Raw genomic sequence first — 24,079 nt, forward strand, 5'->3', positions numbered from 1 at the left:
GGGTTCAAACCCAGCCCTGGCCAAAAACCAAAAAAAAAATCAAAAACTCCACCTTCATAATAAGGCTTTTTCTGGCTACTCTATCTAAAATTACAACTCCTGGCTCTGCACCAGTAGCTCAGTGGTTAGGGAGCCAGCCACATGCAATGGGGCTGGTGGGTTCGAACCCAGCCTACGCCTGCTAAACAACAATGACGATAACAACAAAATAGTGGGCATTGTGGTGGGGCCCAGCTACTTGGGAGGCTGAGGCAAGAGAATCGCTTGAGCCCAAGAGTTTGAGGTTGCTGTGAGCTGTGATGCCACAGAACTCTACTGAGGGCGACACAGTGAGACCCTGTCTCAAAAAGAAAAAAAACAAAATAAAAAATGAATAAATAAATATAAAATAAAATCACAACTTCTGTCTTTAGCTGACACTCAAAAATCCATTTTCATTACTTTTCTCCTTAGCATTTATCAATATCTAACATACTATATGGTTTTCTTATTTATCGTGTTTATTGTCTGGTCCATTGTAAAATATAAGCTGAAGAACACTTAAAACAGTACTTAATATGTTGTAGATGATCAGCTAATAGTTGTTGAACACATGAATGAATGAATGATTCCTGGTACAAAGTGTAATCTTCAACAAATATTGTTTGAAATAAACTGAATGGACAATTTCTACATAGACCCCTATGTAATACAGATGAGGAAATGGCATATACATATATTGTTATACCCAGAGGTGTCCATAGGTTGTATGTTCTTTCTTCAATAATATTACAAAAGCTTAATTTCTTCATGTATTTTAAATGTGTGCATGTTAATATACCATATATGCATAAAAATGTTAGTGAATAAAAGTAGAAGCAAGCACTATAAATTTTCTAATTTTATTTTAATGAGTTCAAATCAAACTCAGTGTTTCAGATCTGCATACAATAAAGGTAAAGGTATAGCAAAATTAAAATGAATACAGGTTATATAGATAGCTCAATTCTTATCTTTTAAATTTTAAATTCAAAGATGAAACTACGTAAGCTCTTTACTGCAACATCATATTCTGATCTCAGAGATTAGAAAACCATTAAGACATACACAATTTCAAATCTCTCAATCTTAAATCTATCAGTAGAGACCAAAAACCTTCAAGGCATATTAAAGCTTTCTAAAACAGAAGTCTTTTTAAAAACTAAGATTACTAGAAACACAAAAGCACCTATCAGACACTCTATGGTATTTTTTGCTGACTTGTCTACCAGCCTGAGATTAGCCTTGAGACGAGACAGCCTCAGCATCAACACTGGCTTCTGCCAGTAAATCATCCTCAGCAGAGGGTTGTGACTCAGTTGGAGAATTTTCTTCTTCTAGTTCAGCACATTCATCAGAGCTTTTGTTCTCTGTTGTACCTTTGTCATTATCGATGGCAACAGCTTCACCCAGAGTTGGATCTATAACCTCTGGGGTTGTTCCAGCACTCACTTCTGTGGTTTCACCCATGACGGCCTCTGGAACCTCTGGTGCAGTTTCATCACCAATCGCTGCTGTCTCTGGAGCAGCCTCCACACCACCTGGACAGGCTGAAGCCTCTGTTAGGGCCGCAACTGTAGCATCTGGAATTTCTTCAGCATCTATCACCTCAGCTTCCACTACAGATACTTCAGGAGCTTCTGGACTTGCTTTCTCAGCTTCTGCAATATGTTCTTTATCACCTTTAAGATTTAGCCCATTGAAAGTATTAATTTAAAGCACATGGGAATATAGTTGAACATTATACAATCATTTAAAAAAGTAAGACAGATCTGGGCGGCGCCTGTGGCTCAAGGAGTAGGGCGCCGGTCCCATATGCTGGAGGTGGCGGGTTCCAACCCAGTCCCGGCCAAAAAAAGTAAGACAAATCTATACACTCATAGGTAATGGTCTTCAAGGTAGACTCTCAAGTGAAAAAGCAGTGAAAGGAGACTATGTACAAACCATGTTTGCACAAAAGGGGAGGGGGGCAATGTATATACCTACATAGTTATATTTGCAAAGATTCTCTCCAGGAGGATTAAAAGAAATTGGTTTTACTGGTTGCCACTTGGGAGATAGGGGATTTGCTTCTCGGTAAGTTCTTTTGAACTTAAAAAATCCATTTGAATATATTATTACTCAAATACAAAGAATATGAAAATAAATAGCCAACCTATTCAACCATTTATGGGAAAAAGCATGGAAGAGTAGCCATGTCGCTAGCTGGTGACTCCGAGGAGTCACTAATCCTCTCTCAACCTCATTTTTGTCATCTGTAAAGTAAGGATATTGATAATATCTACCTCATAGGGCTTTTGTGAAGATTAATTAAAATAATGTGTATGAAAAGGGACTTAAATGAAGTACAATGAAAATGCTATACTTTATTATAAACAACCTTCTTTTGATTATATTCAATAATACTTATTGATGATATTGTTTTTTATTTTTATTTTTTTATTTTATTTTTTTTTTTGTAGAGACAGAGTCTCACTTTATGGCCCTCGGTAGAGTGCCGTGGCCTCACACAGCTCACAGCAATCTCCAACTCCTGGGCTTAAGCGATTCTCTTGCCTCAGCCTCCCGAGCAGCTGGGACGATATTGTTTTTTATTATTGTCATGATTAACAGATTAAAACCTGTTCATGAGCAGCTAATCTCTCTGTCCTTAGTGATCACAGTAATTGAAAATAATGGCATTCTAGTTGAAATGGGAAAAAAGTATGGTTTTAAATGAAGCAGTTTAAAGCAAGAAATCTACATTAGGCCAGGGTGAAAATATAAAGTTTCAAGTAGGGCGCTGGCCCCATATGCTGGAGGTGGCAGGTTCAAACCCAGCCCTGGCCAAAAACTGAGAAAAAAAAAAAAAAAGTTTTTGGGCAGTGCCTCTGGCTCAAACGGGTAGGGCGCCGGCCCCATGTGCCGGAGGTGGCGGGTTCAAGCCCAGCCCTGGCCAAAAACTGAAAAATAAATAAATAAAGTTTCTGTTCCTTGGTCATTATTTCATCAACTGAGGGACTCAATTTACATTACGGATTCTACTAATGTCAAGTATACTTTGGACAAAGGCACTCAGGGGGGTCTTAGCCAAAAGTGAAAGAAAAATGAGTTTTATGATTTTAAAAAATAATGGGATAAATGAAAGGTCAAGCTGCTGAGAGAGACAGATGCTAAATTATGCCTGCATGAATGAATGCCCTAGTTGGGGGGGAAATAATATCACCGCACAAAGAAGTCGAAGCCACTGGTCAGCAGTATAAATGTAAAATGTGTTCATTTATCAAATGCACCCATCCAGAAGGTATAATAATATTCCTTAGATTTTGGTTGGGCTTTTCTTTCTAAATGAACTCCTACCCAGAGCCATTTTGGATTAAGTTAGCAAAGAAGCCAAAAGCAAATACTGTTTATTGCTAGACTAAGATGACGGAAATTAGTGCCTCAAAAATAAATAAGTTAATTAATTAAAAAATTTACTTTACCTTGAAGTGGATGTAACTCTGCTTTTGTTTTTTCTTTCAAATTTGTTATATGTTCCATGTGTTTGGCTTGCTCTGATGTTATTGTCTTGTACGTCTGAAAGCAAATGTGTGCTTAGGTTTACTCCTTTTTTTTTTTTTTTTTTAGGTTTGCTTCTTGAGCTTTAAGATTCATCATGCCAACCTCAAAGCTATATACACTTCTCCATGTAATAATCATTAGAAGTTTAAATCATAATCCCAATGTAGCAAAGAAGAGAAATCAATGCATAGCGTTTGCTTTTACTTCCTTTTGGAAGCCTTTGTCATTAAATATTAGAGAATGCTTAAAAACAGAAAGAAATGCTCTAACAGTAGTCAAAGATCACTGAAAACATGCAGAGTAAATGGAAAGGAGAAGAAAAAATGAAAAAAAAAAATTATACTATAACCAAAATATCCTGGCAGACATTTACAAATATCCTCCAGCTTTCATCCTAGAGAAAAGGAAATCTAAGTTCACACAAAACCTGTGCACAAATGTTCATGGCAATTTTATCTGTTACAGCCCCAAAGTGGAATCAGTTCAGATGGCCTACAATGGATGAACGGTTAAAACAACTATGGTCTATGTATAACATCAAACACTACTCAGCAGTAAAAAGGAATGAACTGTAGATAATGTGGAACAATTTGGATGAATCTCCAGGTAACCATGCTGAGTGAAAAAAAGCCAATCTTGGAGATTATGTACCTTATGGTTCCATTTATGTAATGTTCTTAAAAAGATAAAAGTAGAGAAACAGATTAGTGGTTGCAGAGGAGAACAAAGGTAGAGGAGGGAGGGAGAGAAGAGGGAGGAGGAGGGGGTTAAAGTGGAGGGAAAAGGGAGGGGGAGGGGAGGGGGAGAGGAGGAGGGAAGTGGGTGCAATGATAAAAGGACAACTCAAGGGATCTTGCTGGAGATGGAACTGCTCTTCATCTTGACAGTGGTAGTAAATACACAGATTACATGTGATAGAACTACACAGAATCAAATACATACACACAAATGAGTGCGTGTAAAACTGGTGAAATGTGAATAAAATCAAGGGGTGCTACCAGTGTCAGTCTCCTGGTTGTGCTACTGCACTATAGTTATGAAAGAAGTCATCACTGGGGAAATGAGGTCAAAGGTATATGTGGCTATATTATTTCTTATATTATTTCTTATAACTGCATGTGAATCTCAATTATATCACAATAAAACATTTAAGGAAGTTTTCCAAAATGACATATTGCTAGATTCTCATGAAAATTTCTTAGGTAAGCTAAGATCAGTCATTACAAGCAACAATATAACCTGGTTATAGGTTACTTAAGAAATAGTATTGGGGCTTGGCACCTGTGGTTCAAGTGGCTAAGACGCCAGCCACATACACTTAAGCTAGTGGGTTGGAATCCAGCCCGGGCCCACCAAACAACAATGACGGCTGCAACCAAAAAATAGCCATGCATTGTGGCAGGCACCTGTAGTCCCAGCTACTTGGGAGGCAGAGGCAGGAGAATTGCTTGAGCCCAGGAGTTTGAGGTTGCTGTGAGCTGTGATGTCACAGCACTCTACCTAGGGGGACAGTTTGAGGCTCTGTCTCAAAAAAGAAAAAGAAGCAGTATTGGAGCGGTGCCCGTAGCTCAGTGGTTAGGGGCGCTGGCCACATACACTGAGGCTGGGGAGTTTGAACCCGGCCTGGGCCAATTAAAACAACAATGACGACTGCAAAGGCAAAAATAGCTGGGCACTGTGGCAGGTGCCTGTAGTCCCAGCTACTTCAGAGGCTGAGGCAAGAGAATCACTTGAGCCCAAAAGTTTGAGCCTGCTGTGAGCTTTGACACCATAGCACTCAACTTCAAGGCGACAACTTGAGACTCTGTCTCAAAAAAACAAACGCAGCAGGTGGTGCCGTGGCTCAGCGAGTAGGGCGCAGGCCCCATATACTGAGGGTGGAGGGTTCAAACCTGGCCCCGGCCAAACTGCAACAAGAAAAAATAGCCGGGCATTGTGGTGGGTGCCTGTAGTCCCAGCTACACAGGACACTGAGGCAAGAGAATCACCTAAGCCAAAGAGCTGGAGGTTGTGAGCTGTGACACTACAGCACTATGCCGAGGGCATTAAAGTGAGACTCTGTCTCTATTTAAGAAAAAAAAGAAAGAAAGAAAAAACAGAAAAGGCAGCCAGTCTAGAAATCTGTTAAATCTCTACTCAAAATGTTAAGTGGATTTAATAAGAAACTGAATCAATTATTTATGTTTACATGGTGCTTGATAAAGAAGGTTCCTTGTATTGGGTTACTTTAATATTTGGTATGCTTTTGACTGTAAAGTATAACAATTATAATAAAAGTACAATTTAATTCCAGGTGCAGTGGCTCATGCCTATAATCCCAGCACTTTGGGAGGCAAGGTAGAGGGATCACGATCACTTGAGGACAGGAATTTGAGACCAGCTGAGTGAGACACCATCTCTGCAAAAAAAATTTTTTTAATTAGCCATGTGTGGTGGTGCGTGCCTATAGTTCTATCATAGTGCTCTGGGAGGCCAAGGCTCATGGATAGCCTGAGCTCACATGTTTGAGAACAGCCTGAGCTAGAGCGAGACATAAAGGCATACCAAGTACCTTATTAAAAAATTATACCAGGCGGCACCTGTGGCTCAAAGGAGTAGGGTGTCAGCCCCATATACTGGAGGTGGCAGGTTCAAACCCGCCCCCAGCCAAAAACTGCCAAAAAAAAAAAGATGATACCATGCAAATTAAAAACCATTTTTTTTTGAGACAGAGTTGTTGCTCTCAGTAGAGTACTATTGCAATAGCTCACGGCAACCTCTCACTTTTGGGCTCAAGTGATTCTCTTGCCTCAGCCTCCCAAGTAGCTGGGACTACAGGCACCTGCTACAATGCCTGGCTATTTTTAGAGACAGGGTCTCTCTCTGGCTCAGGCTGGTGTTGAACATGTAAGCTCAGGCAATCTACCCTCCTCGGCCACCGTGCTTGGCCCCAAAACCATTTTATAGTATAAAAATTATACCGTAAATATGGGAAATTTATAACATCAGGGGTGGAAGTGATGCAAAGTGGACTTTTTGGTTGATGTTTTTTGTTTTTTGAGAAAAAGTCTCACTATGTCACTCTTGGTAGAGTGCCATGGTGTCACAGCTCATAGCAACCTTAAACTCTTGGGCTCAAGCAATACTCTTGCCTTAGCCTCCCAAGTAGCTGGGACTACAGGCGCCTGCCCACAATGCCCGGCAATTTTTAGAGATAAGGTCTCCCTCGTGAGCTCAGGCAATCCACTTGCCTCAGCCTCCCAGAGTGCTAGCATGACAGGTGTGAGCCACCGCGCTTGGCCATGCAAAGTGGACCTTTATAACAAACTTCCCAGGGTTTACTGAATTCAGCCTTCAGGCTTTGAAACCTGTGGAACAAACAGGATCAAAAGGAATGACAATCAACATTTTTGTATAAAAGCAGGCATACAGAACCAATATGCTGAGTCAGCATTCTCATTTCTCAAAACACTGTGACTGAACCCAGTACACAAGTTCACATCTCTGAAATGATCATCCCAGCAGCAACATCCCACAGGTTATTAGTCATATTGCTTGAGATGCTAACCCACAAGATGAGAAAAATTGACTTTAGGCAGAATTGAAGACCTATAATACTAGAATAATTCACCCTCATGTGTGGCCCAGAGGGTCTAGTTTTTCCAAATCCAGCACAATTGAGCACAGAGTAAGAGCCTGTTAGAAGATAGGGTCTCAAATTTAGACTTTGAAAGCTATTTTAAAATGATATTTATTAAATATAAGCATGTAAAATATACTAAAATTTTTATAAACCAGTCTGGTGAGACCCCTGTCTTTACAAAAAAAAAATAAAAAAGGAATTAGCCAGGCATGGTGGTACCTGTACCAGCTATTCGGGAGACTGAAGCAGGAGGATCACTTCAACTTAGGAGTTTGAGGTTGCTGTGAGCTATGATGACCACCCCTGCACTCTAACCTGGGTGACAGCAAGAACCTGCCTTAAAAATAAACAAATAAATAAATAAATAAAAGTTTAAAAATAAAATAATAAAACTATGTAAATTATGAAACTGATAAAACTAAGGAAATAGTAGAAAGACTAGGAGGAAGGAGGAAGGGATAAACAGATGGAGTATAGGGATTTTTTTAAGACAGTGAAACTGTTCTGTATACTATAATGGTTGATACATGTCATGGTATATTTGTTAAACCTCACAGAATATACAACACAAAGCGTGAACCCTAATGCAAACTATGCACTTTAGTTAATATTAATGTATCGAAGTTAGCTCATCAGTTTTAACAAATATACCATACTAATGGAATGTTAATAGGAGAAAAGAAGAGACATATGAAAGGGTTTAGATACATGGGAACTTTCTGTACTTTCCACTCATTTTTCTATAAATTAAAACTGCTCTAGGGGGTGGCGCCTGTGGCTCAAGGAGTAGGGCGCCGGTCCCATATGCCGGAGGTGGCGGGTTCAAACCCAGCCCCGGCCAAAAACCACACAAAAAACAAAACAAAACAAAACTGCTCTAGGGCGCCGCCTGTGGCTCAGTGGGTAGGGCGCTGGCCCCATATGCTGAGGGTGGCAGGTTCAAACCCGGTCCAGGCTGAACTGCAACAAAAAAATAGCTGAGCGTTGTGGTGGGCGCCTGTGGTCCCAGCTACTCGGGAGGCTGAGGCAAGAGAATTGCTTAAGCCCAGGAGCTGGAGGTTGCTGTGAGCAGTGTGATGACATGACATTCTTCTGAGGGCAATAAAGTAAGACTCAGCCTGAGTAAGAGTGAGACCCTGTCTCTAAAAAATAGTTGGGCATTGTCCCAGCTACCAGGGAGGCTGAGGCAAGAGGACCACTAGAGCCCAAAGAGTTTGAGGTTGCTGTGAGCTATGATGGCACAGCACTCACCCACAGGGCAACTGAGTGAAACTCAGGGCAACTGAGTGAACCCCCCCAAAAAAAAAATATATATATACACACACATATATTAATATTAGCATTTATAATGGCATTGTTTTTATTGAAAGTCATCTATACTAGTTGTTGTACTCCTATACTTATTTAATCCCACAATCTGATCATGACATTGCTTTAAGTTTAACCATAGGTTGTAAAATACATGAATCCCTAAGCATTATGATTATTTAATGACTTACATAATATCCGCCAGCACTGACTGTGACACCTACAAGTAGATAATAAATCGTATTTGATCCAGATGATCCAGGGAATTTGTTAGATGACATCCGGCGAAGAGATGCTAGAAAAACAAGTTTAAATGCAGTTAGCTTCACTGCTTACGCAAAACTATTTTAAATAATTACATCTTTAAAAAAATTTCCCTTTGGTGAACCTAGAATCAATTAACATCAAATGATTTTAGCTTAAGGGAATACAGCATTACAAGGCAATAATAATTCCACTTCCCAATACAATTTGATAAGTATTTATGAAATCTGTCATCTTAATGCTCAGTATTATGCTTTCTTGGAAGGTGTGGATAAGGAAAAATGACAAAAGCACTAAACAATATTAACAGAGAGATGAAATGCATATTAGCAAAAGAAATCTACTTAGGTATGTAGTTCTTTACAGGATTCAATGGAAATAGTTATTTTTTAAAAAACTGAAATATATTTGTACTTAAAATTTAATAAAATATTTATTAACTTAAAATCATAATAAAATATTTTTTGACGTAAAAACATTTGTGTCAAAATTCAGGCTGGGCGTAGTGGCTCACGCCTGTAATCCTAGCACTTGTGAGGCCGAGGAGAGTAGATTGCTTGAGCTTAGGAGTTTAAGACCAGCCGAGCAAGAGTGAGATCCCCATCTCTAAAAAAATAGCCAGGTGTTGTGGCAGGCGCCTGTAGTCTTAGCTACTTGGGAGGCTGAAGCAAGAGAATTGCTTAAGCCCAAGAGTTTGAGGTTGTTGTGAGCTGTGATGCCACAGCACTCTACTGAGGGCAACAAAGTGAAACTCTATCTCAAAAAAATAAAATAAAATAATAAAATTCAACACATTCTTATAAATCTGTAATACAAATGTAGATATAGGAAGAAATCTCAATTATTCTAACATGAAGCAAACACAGACAAAAGCTTTTTATTTTTTTGGGAGGTGGGGACAGAGTCTCACTTTCCCACCCTCAGTAGAGTGCTATGGCATCACAGCTCACAGCAACCTCAGCCTCCCAAGTAGCTGAGACTATAGTGCCCACCACAACGCCTGGCTATTTTTAGAGAAGAGGTCTCCCTCCAGCTCAGGCTGGTCTTAAATTCTTAAGCTCAAGCAATCCACCCGCTTGGCCTCCCAACTGCTGGGCAGATAAAAGCTTTTTTTTTTTTTTTTGGTTTTTGGCCGGGGCTGGGTTTGAACCCACCACCTCCGGCATATGGGACCGGCGCCCTACTCACTGAGCCACAGGCACCACCCCAGATAAAAGCTTTTTAAAGCTATATATTGCAATAAGGTTGTAATTGAAATGGAAGTACAATTCTATACAAACTAATAGGAATAGACCAAAGTAGTATATTATTATATTTAAATATATTTATTCTGTAGTGCTAGAATTTACACATTCCGTAATGCCTTGGAATTGAATTTTTTTTTTTTTTTTTGCAGTTTTTGGCCGGGGCTGGGTTTGAACTCGCCACCTCCGGCATATGGGGCCAGCATTCTACTCCTTTGAGCACTGCCCTGGAATTGAAATTTTTGTAACAGACTGAAAGCTAGAAGGAACTTAAAGTTCATGTAGCTCAAAGTATGTATTTAATTAATTTTATTTTATTTCATTTTATTTTGAGATAGTCTCACTTTGTCACCCAGTGTAGAATGCCTATGGCATCATAGCTCACAGCAACCTCAAACTCCTGGGCTTAAGCAATTCTCTTGCCTCAGCCTCCCAAGTAGCTGGGACTATAGGCACTAGCCACAATATCTAGCTATTTTTTAGAGACAAGGTCTCACTCTTGCTCAGGATAGTTTTAAACCTCTGAGCTCAAGCAATCCACCTGTTGCAGCCTCCCAAGTGCTGGGATTACAGGTATGAGCCACCACATCTGGCCCTAAATTATTTATTTTATTTGTTTGTTTGTTTTGAGACAGAGCCTCAAGCTGTCACCCTGGGTAGAGTGCAGTGGCATCACAGCTCACAGCAACCTCCAACTCCTGGGCTCAAGCGATTCTCCTGCCTCGGCCTCCCAAGTCGCTGGGACTACAGGCGCATGCCATAATGCCTGGCTATTTTTTGTTTGCAGCCGTCATTGATGTTTGGCGGGCCCGGGCTGGATTTGAACCCGCCAGCTCAGGTGTATGTGGTTGGTGCCTTAGCCACTTGAGCCACAGGCGCCGAGCCTAAATTATTTATTTTAAAGATAAAGAAGTAGAGACATTTATATGTTCATTCAACAAATACTGGTGAGCACCTACTATGTGTTTGGAATTGTTAGACGCATTAAAGACACAATTGTGAACAAGACAGACAAGGTCCCTGCCTCAAGCAGCTCATAATTTAGGAGGAGATGGACATACAGACAAATAATTGTGATACAGTATGACAAATGTTGTAATAGAAGTTAAGCACATGAAAATGCAGAGAAAAAAACCTCAGCTAGTTGGCTCACGGTAGCCCTGACAATTGAGACATGATCTGATAGACAATAGGAATTTTTCAGATAAGTAAAGGGAAGGAGAACTGGCACAGCAGGGCTCAACATGTGCAAAAGCATGAGAATTGTGTGACCTGGAAAGTGCAAACTACAGGTTGAATATCCCTTTATCCAAAATGCTTGGGACCAGAAGTGTTTAGGATTTCAGATGTTATTGGATTTTGGAATATGTGCACATACAGAATGAGCTATCTTGGGGATGGGACTCAAATATAACCATGAAATTAATTTGTTTCATCACCTTATATGAACAGCCTAAAAGTAATTTCGTACAATATTTTAAATAATTCTGTGCATGAAAGAAAGTCTGTGTTCAGTATCTATGTATGGGATTTTCCACTTATGGAATCGTGTTGGTGCTCAAAACGTTTTCAAATTTTGGGGCAGTTTGGATTTTAGATTTTCCGATTAGAGATGTTCAACCTGTTACTTGATACGGCTTAACATAAAAAGAGTGGGTACAGGGACTTGCACATCTTAAGACATTTGCACTGGTTACAAACTTTCATAGTAGCAAAATCACAATGTTCTTAGTTTGGATATATGTGGCCATTTCTTAGAAAAAAAATGTTTTTCCTTTCAAATGTGCTCAAGAGGCTGTGATAAGAGGTTATGGCTTTGACTTCTGGTGGAATGTTTTTTGGTCAAATAAAAGTAAAAATAATATTTACTAAAAATAAATCTCTGATCAAATAGAGAAAATATAGCTTTTATATTTCCCAGACAGAAAAAACAGGAAGTTTTTTTAAAGAAAAATTTAGAGATTTAAACACATACTATTACAGCCAAGTTACTTAAAATAGCAATGAAATGGGAATAATTCAATACGGATTAATTAGCTATACATGCATTCATACAATGTGAAACAAAAAGACATTATAATTTTGAAGAAAGGTATTAACAACAAGAATATTTGCAATATATTAAGAGAAATCACAGGCTCAGTGCCTGTAGCTCAGCGGCTAGAGCGCCAACCACATACACCAGAGCAGGAGGGTTTGAATCCAGCCGGTGCCAGCTAAACAATGACAACTACAACCAAAAAATGGCCAGGCTCTGTGGTGGGCACCTATAGTCCCTGCTGCTTGGGAGGCTGAGGCAGGAGAATCTCTTAAACCCAAGAGTTTGAGGTTGCTGTGAGCTGTGCCGTCACGGCATTCTGTGGAGGGCGACATAGTGAGACTCTGTCTCAAAAAAAAAGAAAGAAAGAAAGAAAGAAAAAAGAGAAATCACAGCAAAATACTCTGTATAGGACTGTCCCACAGTAAGCAATGTGCTAAGAAAAACATGCATGAAGTTTAAAAAAAAAAAAGTCTGGAAAACTAAATATACTAAAATTTAAACATTTTAAATTGAAAATGAATGGTAGGATTACAGGTGAATTCTATTTTCTATTTTATCTGTCGGGTTTTTCCCTGATGATCTATTATAAACCCAAGTTATTTGTTCATTAAAAAGTTGTAATTTTAGGGCGGCGCCTGTGGCTCAGTCGGTAGGGCGCCGGCCCCATATACCGAGGGCGGCGGGTTCAAACCTGGCCCCGGCCAAACTGCAACCAAAAAATAGTCGGGCGTTGTGGTGGGCGCCTGTAGTCCCAGCTACTCAGGAGGCTGAGGCAAGAGAGTCGCTTAAGCCCAGGAGTTGGAGGTTGCTGTGAGCTGTGTGAGGCCACGGCACTCTACCGAGGGCCATAAAGTGAGACTCTGTCTCTACAAAAATAAAAAATAATAATAAAATAAAAGTTGTAATTTTAGGAGGTGGGGCCTTGGTATGTGTCACACTTTATGGGGGCAAGACATGATTGCAAGAGGGACTTTACCTAACAATTGCAATCAGTGTAACCTGGCTTATTGTACCCTCAATGAATCCCCAACAATAAAAAAAAAAAAAAAAAAAGTTGTAATTTTAAAAGCAAAAGGGAACATAGCTAGTGATTTTAACTAGCAACTTTATTTTATTGTCATTCCTTTGATTGGTAATGAGGTTAAACATATATTAGCCTGTAATTATTGGCCATTTGTACATTGTCTTGTGAAATACCCCTCATTCTACTCACTTGAATGCCTTTTCCTCATAAATCCTAGTCTTGTTTGTAAAGTCTCTGTAATAGTTATCAATTATTCAAATTTACATGCACTTATCTACATATATATAGTTATAATTACAACTGTGGCCTGTGATTTCAAACCAATTTCTCATTGGTTTATTTGAATATTCTTAATTTTAAAGTTAAAAAAAGCAAAAGGGAGAGAACACAGTTTGATGAGACAATTAAAAATTTATCCTTCAATGAGACTGAAACAATTTTTTTCATCAAAGCAGGAGGTATGATAAAATTATCATTAAAAAGGTATTAATGTCCATGACTGAAGACAGATTTGTTTCCAGTCAATAATAGATCTTAAAATACATGAAGCACTGCCACAAAAATAGTGATTAGATGAAAATTAGAGAAAAGCTAGTACTTTTACAATCAGTATTGCTAACTAGGTATTTAAATTTTTTAACTACTTTTATTTTGCTCCATGTTGGGGAAGAAATTATTCGATATTCAAAATAGGTGCAGTTACATAAAAAGATGTTATGTCTTCTTACGTGATGTCTGTGGAGGTCACGGACAGATAAAATAAAAGGCCACAGTCAGGGGTCTCACCTTTCTTCCTACACTTCCCCATCACAACAGCCCAGTTATCTTCATAATTTTAAAATAAATGGCTTCTCCCTACTTCATCAGTGAAAATATATATTGCTCTATCTTATCTGGTATAAAGATTGAGGAAAATGAAGACATAAAAGGTCAGGAAAACGATACTTGCGGGGCAACTTTCTCTTATCAGTATTTTAAAGAAAAATATAGCTAGCTGGAAAAACTCCCTCCCTCTCTCCCACCACCATCAACAACATAGGCCTATTCCGAGTGGACAAAATTGGGCCATGGAATTTTCCGCGGGAGCCCTTGTCTCCTGCCCGAATCCACCCTCTGGACTAAAGCGACCTCAGAATCTCAGCAAGTGAAGCGAAGTTAATAGAGAATTAATTTTGCATGAGGTCGTCTAAGAGATGTCCCTATGTCAGGGATGGAAAAGACAGGGTTGACGAGGACGAGGAAAAGGGCGGCGGAAGCAGGGCGCACCGGAGCACAAACTCGGTCCCGGAGCCGCCGGCTGTTGGGGGGAAAAGCAATCTTTCTTGTGCACATTTAAGCACCTACTATGTTCCAGGCACTGTACTAGGCGCTTTCCTATATGCCAATTTTTATTTAATAAGCTTCTAGCTCATACTGCAACTCCCCCTTTGGAAAATCTCGGAGTATGCTGTTTCCCACGCATCCCCAAATGCAAAGGTGAGGATACTTGGGCGACAGCCAAACAGCTGAATAGATAGATACAGGACTATCTGCTGACACAAGGGAAAGGGCCCGAAGGCCCTTTCTCTTGGGGCTGATGGATACTCAGCGGGCTCGAGGGGTTCGGGCTGCGTAGACCCGCCAGGTCTTCAGTTCATACCATCCGCCTGCCCACCCAGCCTCTGCCTCTTCCTGATGCTGGACGGCGAATTGGGCTCTATTTATAACAAGTGTGGTAAACTGTGTTAGCCTGGCACTTCTCCAAGTGCTTTTAACTACATAACTCATTCGAACTCACACCTATTATTGCCCCCATTTTACAGATGAGGAAACAGGTTAAACCTCTTGACCGAGATCAGGATTCGAACCCAGAAAGCCTAGCTGGATTCGGACGGCATACTGGAAAGTTTCCCTATTTTCAAAGTCTCCAAGAACTCCCGGACGTCTTCCCTGAGACTCTACCCTTCTGGCTTTTGCTGTTCTGGGTGGGTTCGGCCAGCCGGGTGCCGGCGGGGACCCGACCGCCGGGGAGACGCTCCCTAGTCACGCACTCACCGTCCTTCCCGAGCGGCGCCGGGCTGGGGGGCGCCCTCAGAGGCAGCGCCAGGGTCTTGGAGACCGCCCTGCGGAGGTACATGGCGCCGCCGTCCACCGTCCGCCGCGCCGCAGCCCGGGTAGCTGGACGCTTGGCTGCCCAGACGCCGACCCGTGGAGAGCCCGAGAGCGCCCCGCCCAGCCCCGCCCCCGCCGCCTTGCGAGGCGGGTGGGAGTTTGCACTTCTCCTGGTGTCCCAAACCCTTCTCTAGCTCTGTTGCTTTCCTCCGCTTCGGGAAAACAGATGGCGGCATCTCAAAAAACGGGATCGAGAGCCTGGAAGTTGCCGTCACCTGCCTCACCTATGTGTTCCACTGAGAGCAACTCCTCAGGCAGGCTGGAAATGTTTTGGGAATCGCATAGAGACTGAGATCAGGACCAGGTTTATCTTGCTGCACGCCATCTGAATCCGTTTCATCTCACACAATCCGGTAGCGTTTCGAGGAGAAGAAAGGGAAGTTTCTTACAGATGCACTCACGAGGGGTGGCCTCAGCCTTTCATTAGTGCCCTGGGGGATGTTCAGAATCCTAAGAAAAATCTCCAGGCAATGGTTGCATTTCTAGGTTATTCATCGTCGTAAGGATCTGAAATAGAAACTCCCCAAACACGGTACATTCCTCTATGGGATGTAAATTAGTATTTCCACCTCAGCTAAAAATGCTAATTTGTTAGTTTCGTCTCCTCGATTTTACTTACCCGGTCAGGCTACAAGAATTTTTCATGGTTTGTATATGGAAACTAATAATTTATGTTTGTAACCTTTTCAAAATGCTTAATCTTTGGAAGGAACCATTTCCTACTCTAATAATCCCTTATGTGTGTTTGGCACGTGGCAGTTTATAAAGCACTTTCATATATATCTCTTTTAACTATCACTCCAATCCTCTGAGGGAGGTGGCAATTATTCCCTTTAACAAATGACAATACCAGGTAGTGGGGAGGAATGTCCAAAGATTTTACCTATGGTCATGAATTTTTTTTTTTAAATGACACGATCATAATATTTCTAGCTCTAAGTTCCCTTGGCATGTAACAGTCACAAATTTGTTCGTTTTGTGAATAAATATTTCTCAGAAATTATAGTCTTGAACCCAATTCTTCTCCCGCCTCCCCCCAACAAAGATATTTAGGAGGAACAAAGAAAAATCTTAGAGCATTTCCAAAGAGAGTTGGAAGTGGGTCCCTCTCATGAAGGAGAAAAGGTGAGAGAGAACCTGAACCCAGTTCTAATAATATTTAAGAAAGTATCATACAAAGAATACAAGTCCACAATGAAACTGGCTTTCTGGATACTCAGAAAACATGTTGCTACCATTAGTGGTTAAATAATTAGCATGGTCAATTAGTAGTTAATGAAGTAACTACTAATCTGGGTAATGTGTAGTTAATGAAGGGTCAAGTTTAGACTTCCAAGCAACACAAAAAGGGACAAGATACTCAGACCATCCTCCAAGAAGTCAACAGTCTTAAAAGCACAGTGCAGTGGCTAACGCTTGTAATCTCTGCACTTTGGGAAGTCCAGGCAGGTGTATGCCTAAGCTCAGGAGTTTGAGACCAGCTAGAGCAAGAATAGCCAGGCTTTGTGGTCAGGTCAATGATCACAAAGAATCCTCTGATCAGGTATCAATAACAAATGTAATCTAAGGACTTTGGCTCAAATCAAATTGGTTTAAACAATGCAAAAATAACATACATATATAGCCCTTCCCACAAGCATTATCATATTTAACAATCCTAAGGCAGTGGGCAAATGTTGATTATCCCTGTATTACATATGAGAAAAACTGAAGTCACGTAATATTGTGGTTAAGATCATGAGTTTGGGAATTATATACCTTGTTTGATTTGCTGGTCTGAGTAAAACGTCGATAATTTTTTTTATTCATAGGGTTGTGAACCCTAAAGTACATTTGATACGAAATGTGCTCAGCTAGTTGGAGGAGGCAGTGGTAGATTCAGACTGCCAGCCTAAGCTCAAGGCTCACTACTAGCTGCTCTGCTGCCTTTCAGTGTGACACGTGACAGGATTTGTTGTATTCTACTGTCTCTTATTAGTGGGGAGCTTATCATGCTGTCTAGGTTGGAAGTGACCATCCTAGCTAGGTGACAAAAGAACTTTGAGATAAATAGTGCCACTTCGCCAGATTGGTTTCTTAGTTAAAAGCCTATGCCTGTCAGGTTGAAGTGAGTTTCTACCTACTTTACTACTCCTGTAAGATATTATATATATATATGGCTTTCCACTTTGATGGCAAACTTTTCACATCTAAATGAAACATTTCCCCAAAGAAGACATGCCCTTGGATTATCAAATTTACTCTGTAGTTAGTTGTTTCTCCCAAACCCAGGAGAATTTTGATATTAGATTTTTTTTCTGTAAAAGACTCTGTAAGGGGCTTGGCACCCATAGCACAGTGGTTACAGCACCAGCCACATACACTGAGGCTGACGGGTTCCAACCCAGCCCGGGCCAGCTAAACAATGACAACTGCAACAAAAAATAGCCAGGCATTATAGTGGGTGCCTGTAGTCCCAGCTACTTGGGAGAATGAGGCAAGAGAATTGCTTGAACCCAAGAGTTGAGGTTGCTGTGAGCTGTGATACCACAGTACTCTACTGAAGGCAACATAGTAAGACTCTGTCTCAAAAAAAAAAAGGGATGGGGGGGGCTGAAGCAAGATAATCGCTTAAGCCCAGGAGTTGGAGGTTGCTGTGAGCTGTGTGATGCCATGGCACTCTACCGAGGGCCATAAAGTGAGACTCTGTCTCTACAAAAAAAAAAAAAAAAAAGGCAGCACCTGTGTCGCTGGTCCCATATACTGGAGGTGGTGGGTTCAAACCCGCCCCAGCCAAAAACTGCAAAAACAAACAAACAAACAAACAAAAAAACTCTGTAAGGCTCAGACAATAGCTTCCCAGCTGTTAGTCATATTGTTTACAGCAGTTAGTCACATTGCCCTTGAGCACATCCTTGACATTTTTCTTGGTCTAGTTAGGAAAACAATACAGGGTCAGATATATAACTCAGCTTACCTTAGATGACCGGCACCTAACCATGATTATTGACAAATAAATATATTAGTCTTGAAAGCAATATATTACCAGTATAGGACTCTTACTCTCTCTCTCTATATAGAGTAATATATATATATATATATATATATTTTTTTTTTTTTTTTTTTTTTTTTTTTGCAGTTTTTGGCCAGGGCTTGGTTTGAACCCACCACCTCCAGCGTATGGGGCCAGCGCCCTACTCCTTTGAGCCACAGGCGCCGCCCTTTCTTTTTTTGAGTCTCAAGCTGTGGCCCTGAGTAGAGGGCGGTGAAGCCACAGATCACAGCAATCTCAAACTCTTGGGCTCAAGTGATTCTCTTGCCTCAGACTCCCAAGTAGCTGGGACTACAGGCGCCTGCCACAATGCTTTTTTTTTGCAGTTTTTGGCCAGGGCTAGGTTTGTACCCACCACCTCCGGCATATGGGGCCGGCGCCCTACTCCCTTGAGCCACAGGCGCCGCCCTGCCTGACTTTTTTTTTTTTTTTAGAGGCAAGGTCTGGCTCCAGCTCAGACTGGTCTTAAACTCCTGAGCTCAGGTGATCTGCCAGCCTCACCTGGGCTTGCCAGATAAATACTGATATAAATTGAAACAATTTATTTTCTTTTTGTTTCCTCCCCCAACCAAAAGTGGAAACAATTTAGAAGAGTATCTAGAAAGACAAATTGACAATCAAGAAAGTCCTGTTGGGGTGGTGCCTGTGGCTCAGTGAGTAAGGCGTTGGCCCCATATACCGAGGGTGGCGGGTTCAAACCCAGTCCCGGCCAAACTGCAACAACAACAATAGCCGAGCGTTGTGGCAGGCACCTGTAGTCCCAGCTGCTCGGGCAAGAGAATCGCGTAAGCGCGGAAGTTGGAGGTTGCTGTGAGTCCTGTGACGTCATACCGAGGGCGGTAAAGTGAGACCGTCTCTACAAAAAAAAAAAAAAAAGAGAAAGTCCTGTTGGGGCGGCCCCTGTGGCTCAAAGGAGTAGGGCAATGGCCCCATATGCTGGAGGTGGCGGGTTCAAACCCAGCCCCGGCCAAAAACTGCAAAAAACAAATAAATAAATTACTAACATGATGCCTCCCAATTTGTAAAAAAAAAAAAAAAAAGGAAAGTTCTCTTGGAGGCCAAGGCTGGTGGATTGGCTGAGCCCAGGAATTTGAGAGCAGCTTGAGCAAGAGAGAGAGAGACCCTGTCTCTACTAAAAATAGAAAAAAACAAAGAAACAAAAACTAGCAGAGCATGGTGGCAGGCACCTAAGTCCCAGCTACTCGGGAGGGCTACTTGGGAGGCCGAGGCAAGAGGATTGCTCAAGCCCAAGAGTTGGAGGTTGCTGTGAGCTATGATGCCATTGCACACTACAGGTTGACAGAGTTAAGATTTGTCTAAAAAAAGAAAAGTCTTGATAAGCATACTTTTGATGGCTGAAACTATTTAAATGAAGAAAAGTTAATCAGCATAGTAAATTTTTTTTTGAGATGGCTGAAACTATTTAAATGAAGAAAAGTTAATCATAGTAAATTTTTTTTTTTTTTTGAGATATGAGTCACACTTTGTACCCTGGGTAGAATGCTGTGGTGTCCTAGCTCATAGCAACCTCAATCTCTTGGGCTCAGGCAAACCCCTGCCTCAGCTTCCCTCATAGCTGGGACTACAAGCAACTGCCACACACTTGGCCAATTTTTTTCTTTTTTTTCCTATTTTTAGTAGAGATGGAGTCTTGCTTTTTGCTCGAGTTGGTCTCCAACTCCTGAGCTCAGGTAATTGATTGCCTTGGCCTTTTAGATCGCTAGGATTATAGGCATGAGCCACCTCTCCCTGCCCAACATAGTAAATTCTTGAAGAAACTATTCTTGAGGGTCACTCCGTACTCACCCCATCTATTCACTTTCTCTTCTGTAGCAAAATAAAACATGAGGTGGCCTAACACTTCTGTATATTTTCCTTTTTTTTTTTTTTTTGTAGAGACAGAGTCTCACTTTATGGCCCTCGGTAGAGTGCCGTGGCCTCACACAGCTCACAGCAACCTCCAACTCCTGGGCTTAAGCGATTCTCCTGCCTCAGCCTCCCGAGTAGCTGGGACTACAGGCGCCTGCCACAACGCCCGGCTATTTTTGGTTGCAGTTTGGCCGGGGCCGGGTTTGAACCCACCACCCTCGGCATATGGGGTCGGCGCCCTACCGACTGAGCCACAGGCGCCGCCCTTCTGTATCTTTTTTTATATGGAAACCCTCCTTTTATATTATTACTATAGAAATCATCCTTTGCTACAGTTAATTCAAAACTTCTTTGTGAATTTTAGACTCAGAATGATTCTTGTTTAGTCTGGCTTCTCTCTTAAATTGAGAGGTAACCCAGAAACTATTTGCTGTGGCTTTCTTTTTACAATGTTGATTGGGGAAGAGAAGTTCCGTGTGCAAAGGAAATAAAATGGAGGCACAGATATCAGAGCCAAGAGCAAAAGTCTTGATGCCATTTGACTCCCAGGAGTCAATTATTCCTGGGATCAGATGCATTCCTGTTCTTGGAGTCTGAGAGTCACTCCAAATCATAACTTTTTATATAAACATAGCTTGAAGCTGCGCACAGTGGCTCCTGGTTGTAATCCTAGCACTTTGGGAAGCTGAGGCAGGAGGATAGCTTAAGGCCAGGAATTAGAGGTTGCGGTGAGCTATGTCAATGCCACTATACTACAGCTCTAGCAACAGAGTGAGACTTCTATATTCTCAAAGCCTGACACAGAGTACATACTGTGTCTGAAAAGTTTTTTGTTCCCTTTAGATAGCGAATTTTTAAACATTTCTTTTAGTGAAGAGAAGCCTAAATAGGAAGTTGATACCTGACCTCTTGGTCTCTATCAGTTTGTGATAATATTAGTTTTCTCACTGCTACTAAAACAAAATTAAGTGTCTTAAACCAATACAAATTTATTATCTCACAGTTTTGTAGGTGAGAAATCTGACAAAGCTCTTGCTGACATAAAATCAAGGTGCCACCAGCAGGACTGTATTCCTTTCTAGATCCTCTAGGGGAGAATTTGTTTCCTTGACATTCCTTGGCTGTTGGCCTTCTTCCATCCTCAAAGCAGTATTAGAAGGTTGAGTCTTTCTCACATCACATAACTTAGACACACTCTTGCACATCCCTCTTCCACTTATAAAGACCCTTGTGATTACACTGGGCCAAACTGGATAATCCAGGATAATCTCTCCTCTCCACGTTAGCTGATTAGCAAACTTAATTCCATGTGTGACCTTAACTCCCCTTTGTTATATAACCTAACATATACATATCCTCTAGGGAGTAGGATTTGAACATCTTTGGTGGTCCATTATTCTATCAGAGTAGAGCTGGTCAAATAACTCTTCACCTCTGGTTTTTGCATTTGTAACATTATGAGGCTGCTTTATATGATCTCCAAGAGCTTTTCCAGCTCTAACAACTAGGATTCTAAACTGACAAAAATTAATGGTTACTATTAACAACAGCTGGTCTTTCATTGAGTTTTGAGTAAATAATTATTCTTAAATAATGTAACTCTAAGTAATGTTCAGAAGTGACTTCTGAGGATATTAGACTGATTCTCCCAGAATAGTGAGTGTCTGGCCAGAGCTCACACACAAAACCAACTATAAAGCAATGAACTTTTCCACTTACCATCAAAACAGAGACATAAATAATGACTTTTTCCTTTTTTTTGTAGAGACAGAGTTTCATTTTATTGCCCTCGGTAGAGTGCCGTGGCGTCACACAGCTCACAGCAACCTCCAACTCCTGGGCCTAGGCGATTCTCCTGCCTCAGCCTCTGAGTAGCTGGGACTACAGGCGCCCGCCACAACGCCCGGCTATTAATAATGACTTTTTAAATGTATAATACCGTAAGTGTTTAAATTACAAGTTAATGAGGTGGCACGTAAGTTTTAACTGATTTGCAAGAAAGCAGTTTGATGAGGTTAAATGAAGTACAGTTGACTATTGAATAACACAGGTTTAAACTTCATGGGTCTGCTTACAGGTGGATTTTCTTTTCTTTTTTTTTATTTTTAATTTCAGCTTCCTTGTTCGTTCTTCTTCATTTGAAGTACTCTTTTTTTGCTGTTCATTTTCTTCTTCCTCTGGCGATGTTTTTGATGTTAGTAGAGATGGGGTCTTACTCTGGCTCACTGCCGTTCATACTGGTCTCGAACCTCTGAGCTCAGGCAATCCACCCGTCTTGGCCTCCCACAGCACTGGGCCTACAGTTGTGAGCCACCACACCCGGCCATAGGTGGATTTTCTTAAGAGTGCCTCTGAGAAAACACCACCAATTCCTCCCCTTCTTCATCAGCCTGCTCAACTTGAAGATAATGATGAGGATAAATACTTTTATGATAATCCACTTTCACTTAATAATATATTGTCTCTTCCTTATGATTTAATAACATTTCTTTCTTTTACTTTTTTAAAAATTGATTTTTTTCTTTTTTAGAAACAGGGTCTTGGCTCAGCGCCCATAGCTCAGTGAGTAGAGAGCCAGCCGCATTAACCAAGGCTAGCCGGTTCAAGCCCAGCCTGGGCCTGCTAAACAATGACAAATGCAACCAAAAAATAGCCAGATGTTGCGGCTGGCGCCTGTAGTCCCAGCAACTTGGGAAGCTGAAGTAAGAGAATTGCTTAAAACCAAGAGTTTGAGGTTGCTGTGAGTTATGGCACCACAGCACTCTATGGAGGGTGACAAAGTGAGACTCTGTCTCAGTAAAAATAATAAATAAATAAATAAATATTAACAAGGTCTTAGTCTGTCACCCAGTCTTGAGTACAGTGGCACAAAAATCATAGCTCATTGCAGCCTCCAATTCCTTGGGCCTAAGAGATCCTCCTGCCTCAGCCTCTCAAGTAGCTGGGACTACAGACATGCACTGGCATGTCTGGCTAATTTTTCATTTATTGTAGAGATAGAGTCTCACTATGTTGCCAGGCTGGTCTCAGTCTCCTAGCCTCAGGCTCCTGAAGTGATGGGATTACAGGTACGAGCCACTGTATCCTGCATAGCTTACTTTATTGTAAGAATACAGTATATAGACAAGGGTAGTGGCTGTCGCCAAAGTAGGAGTCTCCACTGCCGTCGTCGTGCTCCGGAACCTCCGGGACCCTCCCTGCCATGCCATGGAAGACCTTCAAGCAGCGCTGCACCTTCCAACAGAGAGTAGAAGATGTCCGGCTCATAAGAGAGCAGCACGCTACCAAAATCCCGGTTATAACAGAACGATATAAGGGTGAGAAGCAGCTTCCTGTCCTGTATAAAACCAAGTTTCTCGTACCTGATCATGTCAACGTGAGTGAACTTATCAAGATAATTAGAAGGTGCTTACAGCTAAGCGCTAACCAAGCCTTCTTTCTGCTGGTGAATGAACACAGCATGGTGAGCGTCTCGACGCCCATCTCCGAGGTGTATGAGAGCAAGAAGGATGAAGACGGGTTCCTGACATGGTGTATACCTCCCAGGAAACATTCAGGATGAGACTGGCAGTGTAAGACCAGAAAAATAAATCGATTATGTAACTTTTTATACCCTTACCAAGGCAAAAAAGGGATGTTACCAACTGAAATTGATCAGTTCACCTAATCACAGATCATTAAAACAGTAGTGTCCCCACCTCCTAGAGTTTTAGGAAGTTATTTTTGTAAAACTGAACTCCAGGGCGGCGCCTGTGGCTCAGTCGGTAGGGTGCCGGCCCCATATACCGAGGGTGGCGGGTTCAAACCCGGCCTTGGCCAAACTGCAACCAAAAAATAGCCGGGCGTTGTGGCAGGCACCTGTAGTCCCAGCTACTTGGGAGGCTGAGGCAAGAGAATCGCTTAAGCCCAGGAGTTGGAGGTTGCTGTGAGCTGTGTGAGGCCACGGCACTCTACCGAGGGCCAT

The 24,079-nt window shown here is 41.5% G+C and overlaps 1 protein-coding gene and 1 pseudogene across 2 annotated transcripts; one reads left to right on the forward strand and one right to left on the reverse strand.

Annotated features, from left to right (window-relative positions):
- Nucleotides 1-931: 931 nt before the first annotated feature.
- MGARP (mitochondria localized glutamic acid rich protein) lies at nt 932-15,233 on the reverse strand. The gene is made up of 4 exons (XM_053581738.1): nt 15,099-15,233; nt 8,683-8,786; nt 3,483-3,576; nt 932-1,700 (listed from the first exon to the last, which is right to left on the reverse strand). Exons 1-4 carry the CDS (start codon nt 15,178-15,180, stop codon nt 1,258-1,260), a joined length of 723 nt encoding a protein of 240 aa, XP_053437713.1. The 5' UTR covers nt 15,181-15,233; the 3' UTR covers nt 932-1,257.
- Nucleotides 15,234-23,045: 7,812 nt separating this feature from the next.
- On the forward strand, nt 23,046-23,803 carry LOC128579713 (microtubule-associated proteins 1A/1B light chain 3B-like; annotated as a pseudogene). Its single transcript, XR_008378248.1, has one exon. The product of XR_008378248.1 is annotated as a microtubule-associated proteins 1A/1B light chain 3B-like (transcript).
- The last annotated feature ends 276 nt before the right edge of the window (nt 23,804-24,079 follow it).

This window comes from Nycticebus coucang, chromosome 1 (assembly GCF_027406575.1).
Source record: "Nycticebus coucang isolate mNycCou1 chromosome 1, mNycCou1.pri, whole genome shotgun sequence".
In the NCBI taxonomy this organism is placed as follows: domain Eukaryota; kingdom Metazoa; phylum Chordata; class Mammalia; order Primates; family Lorisidae; genus Nycticebus; species Nycticebus coucang.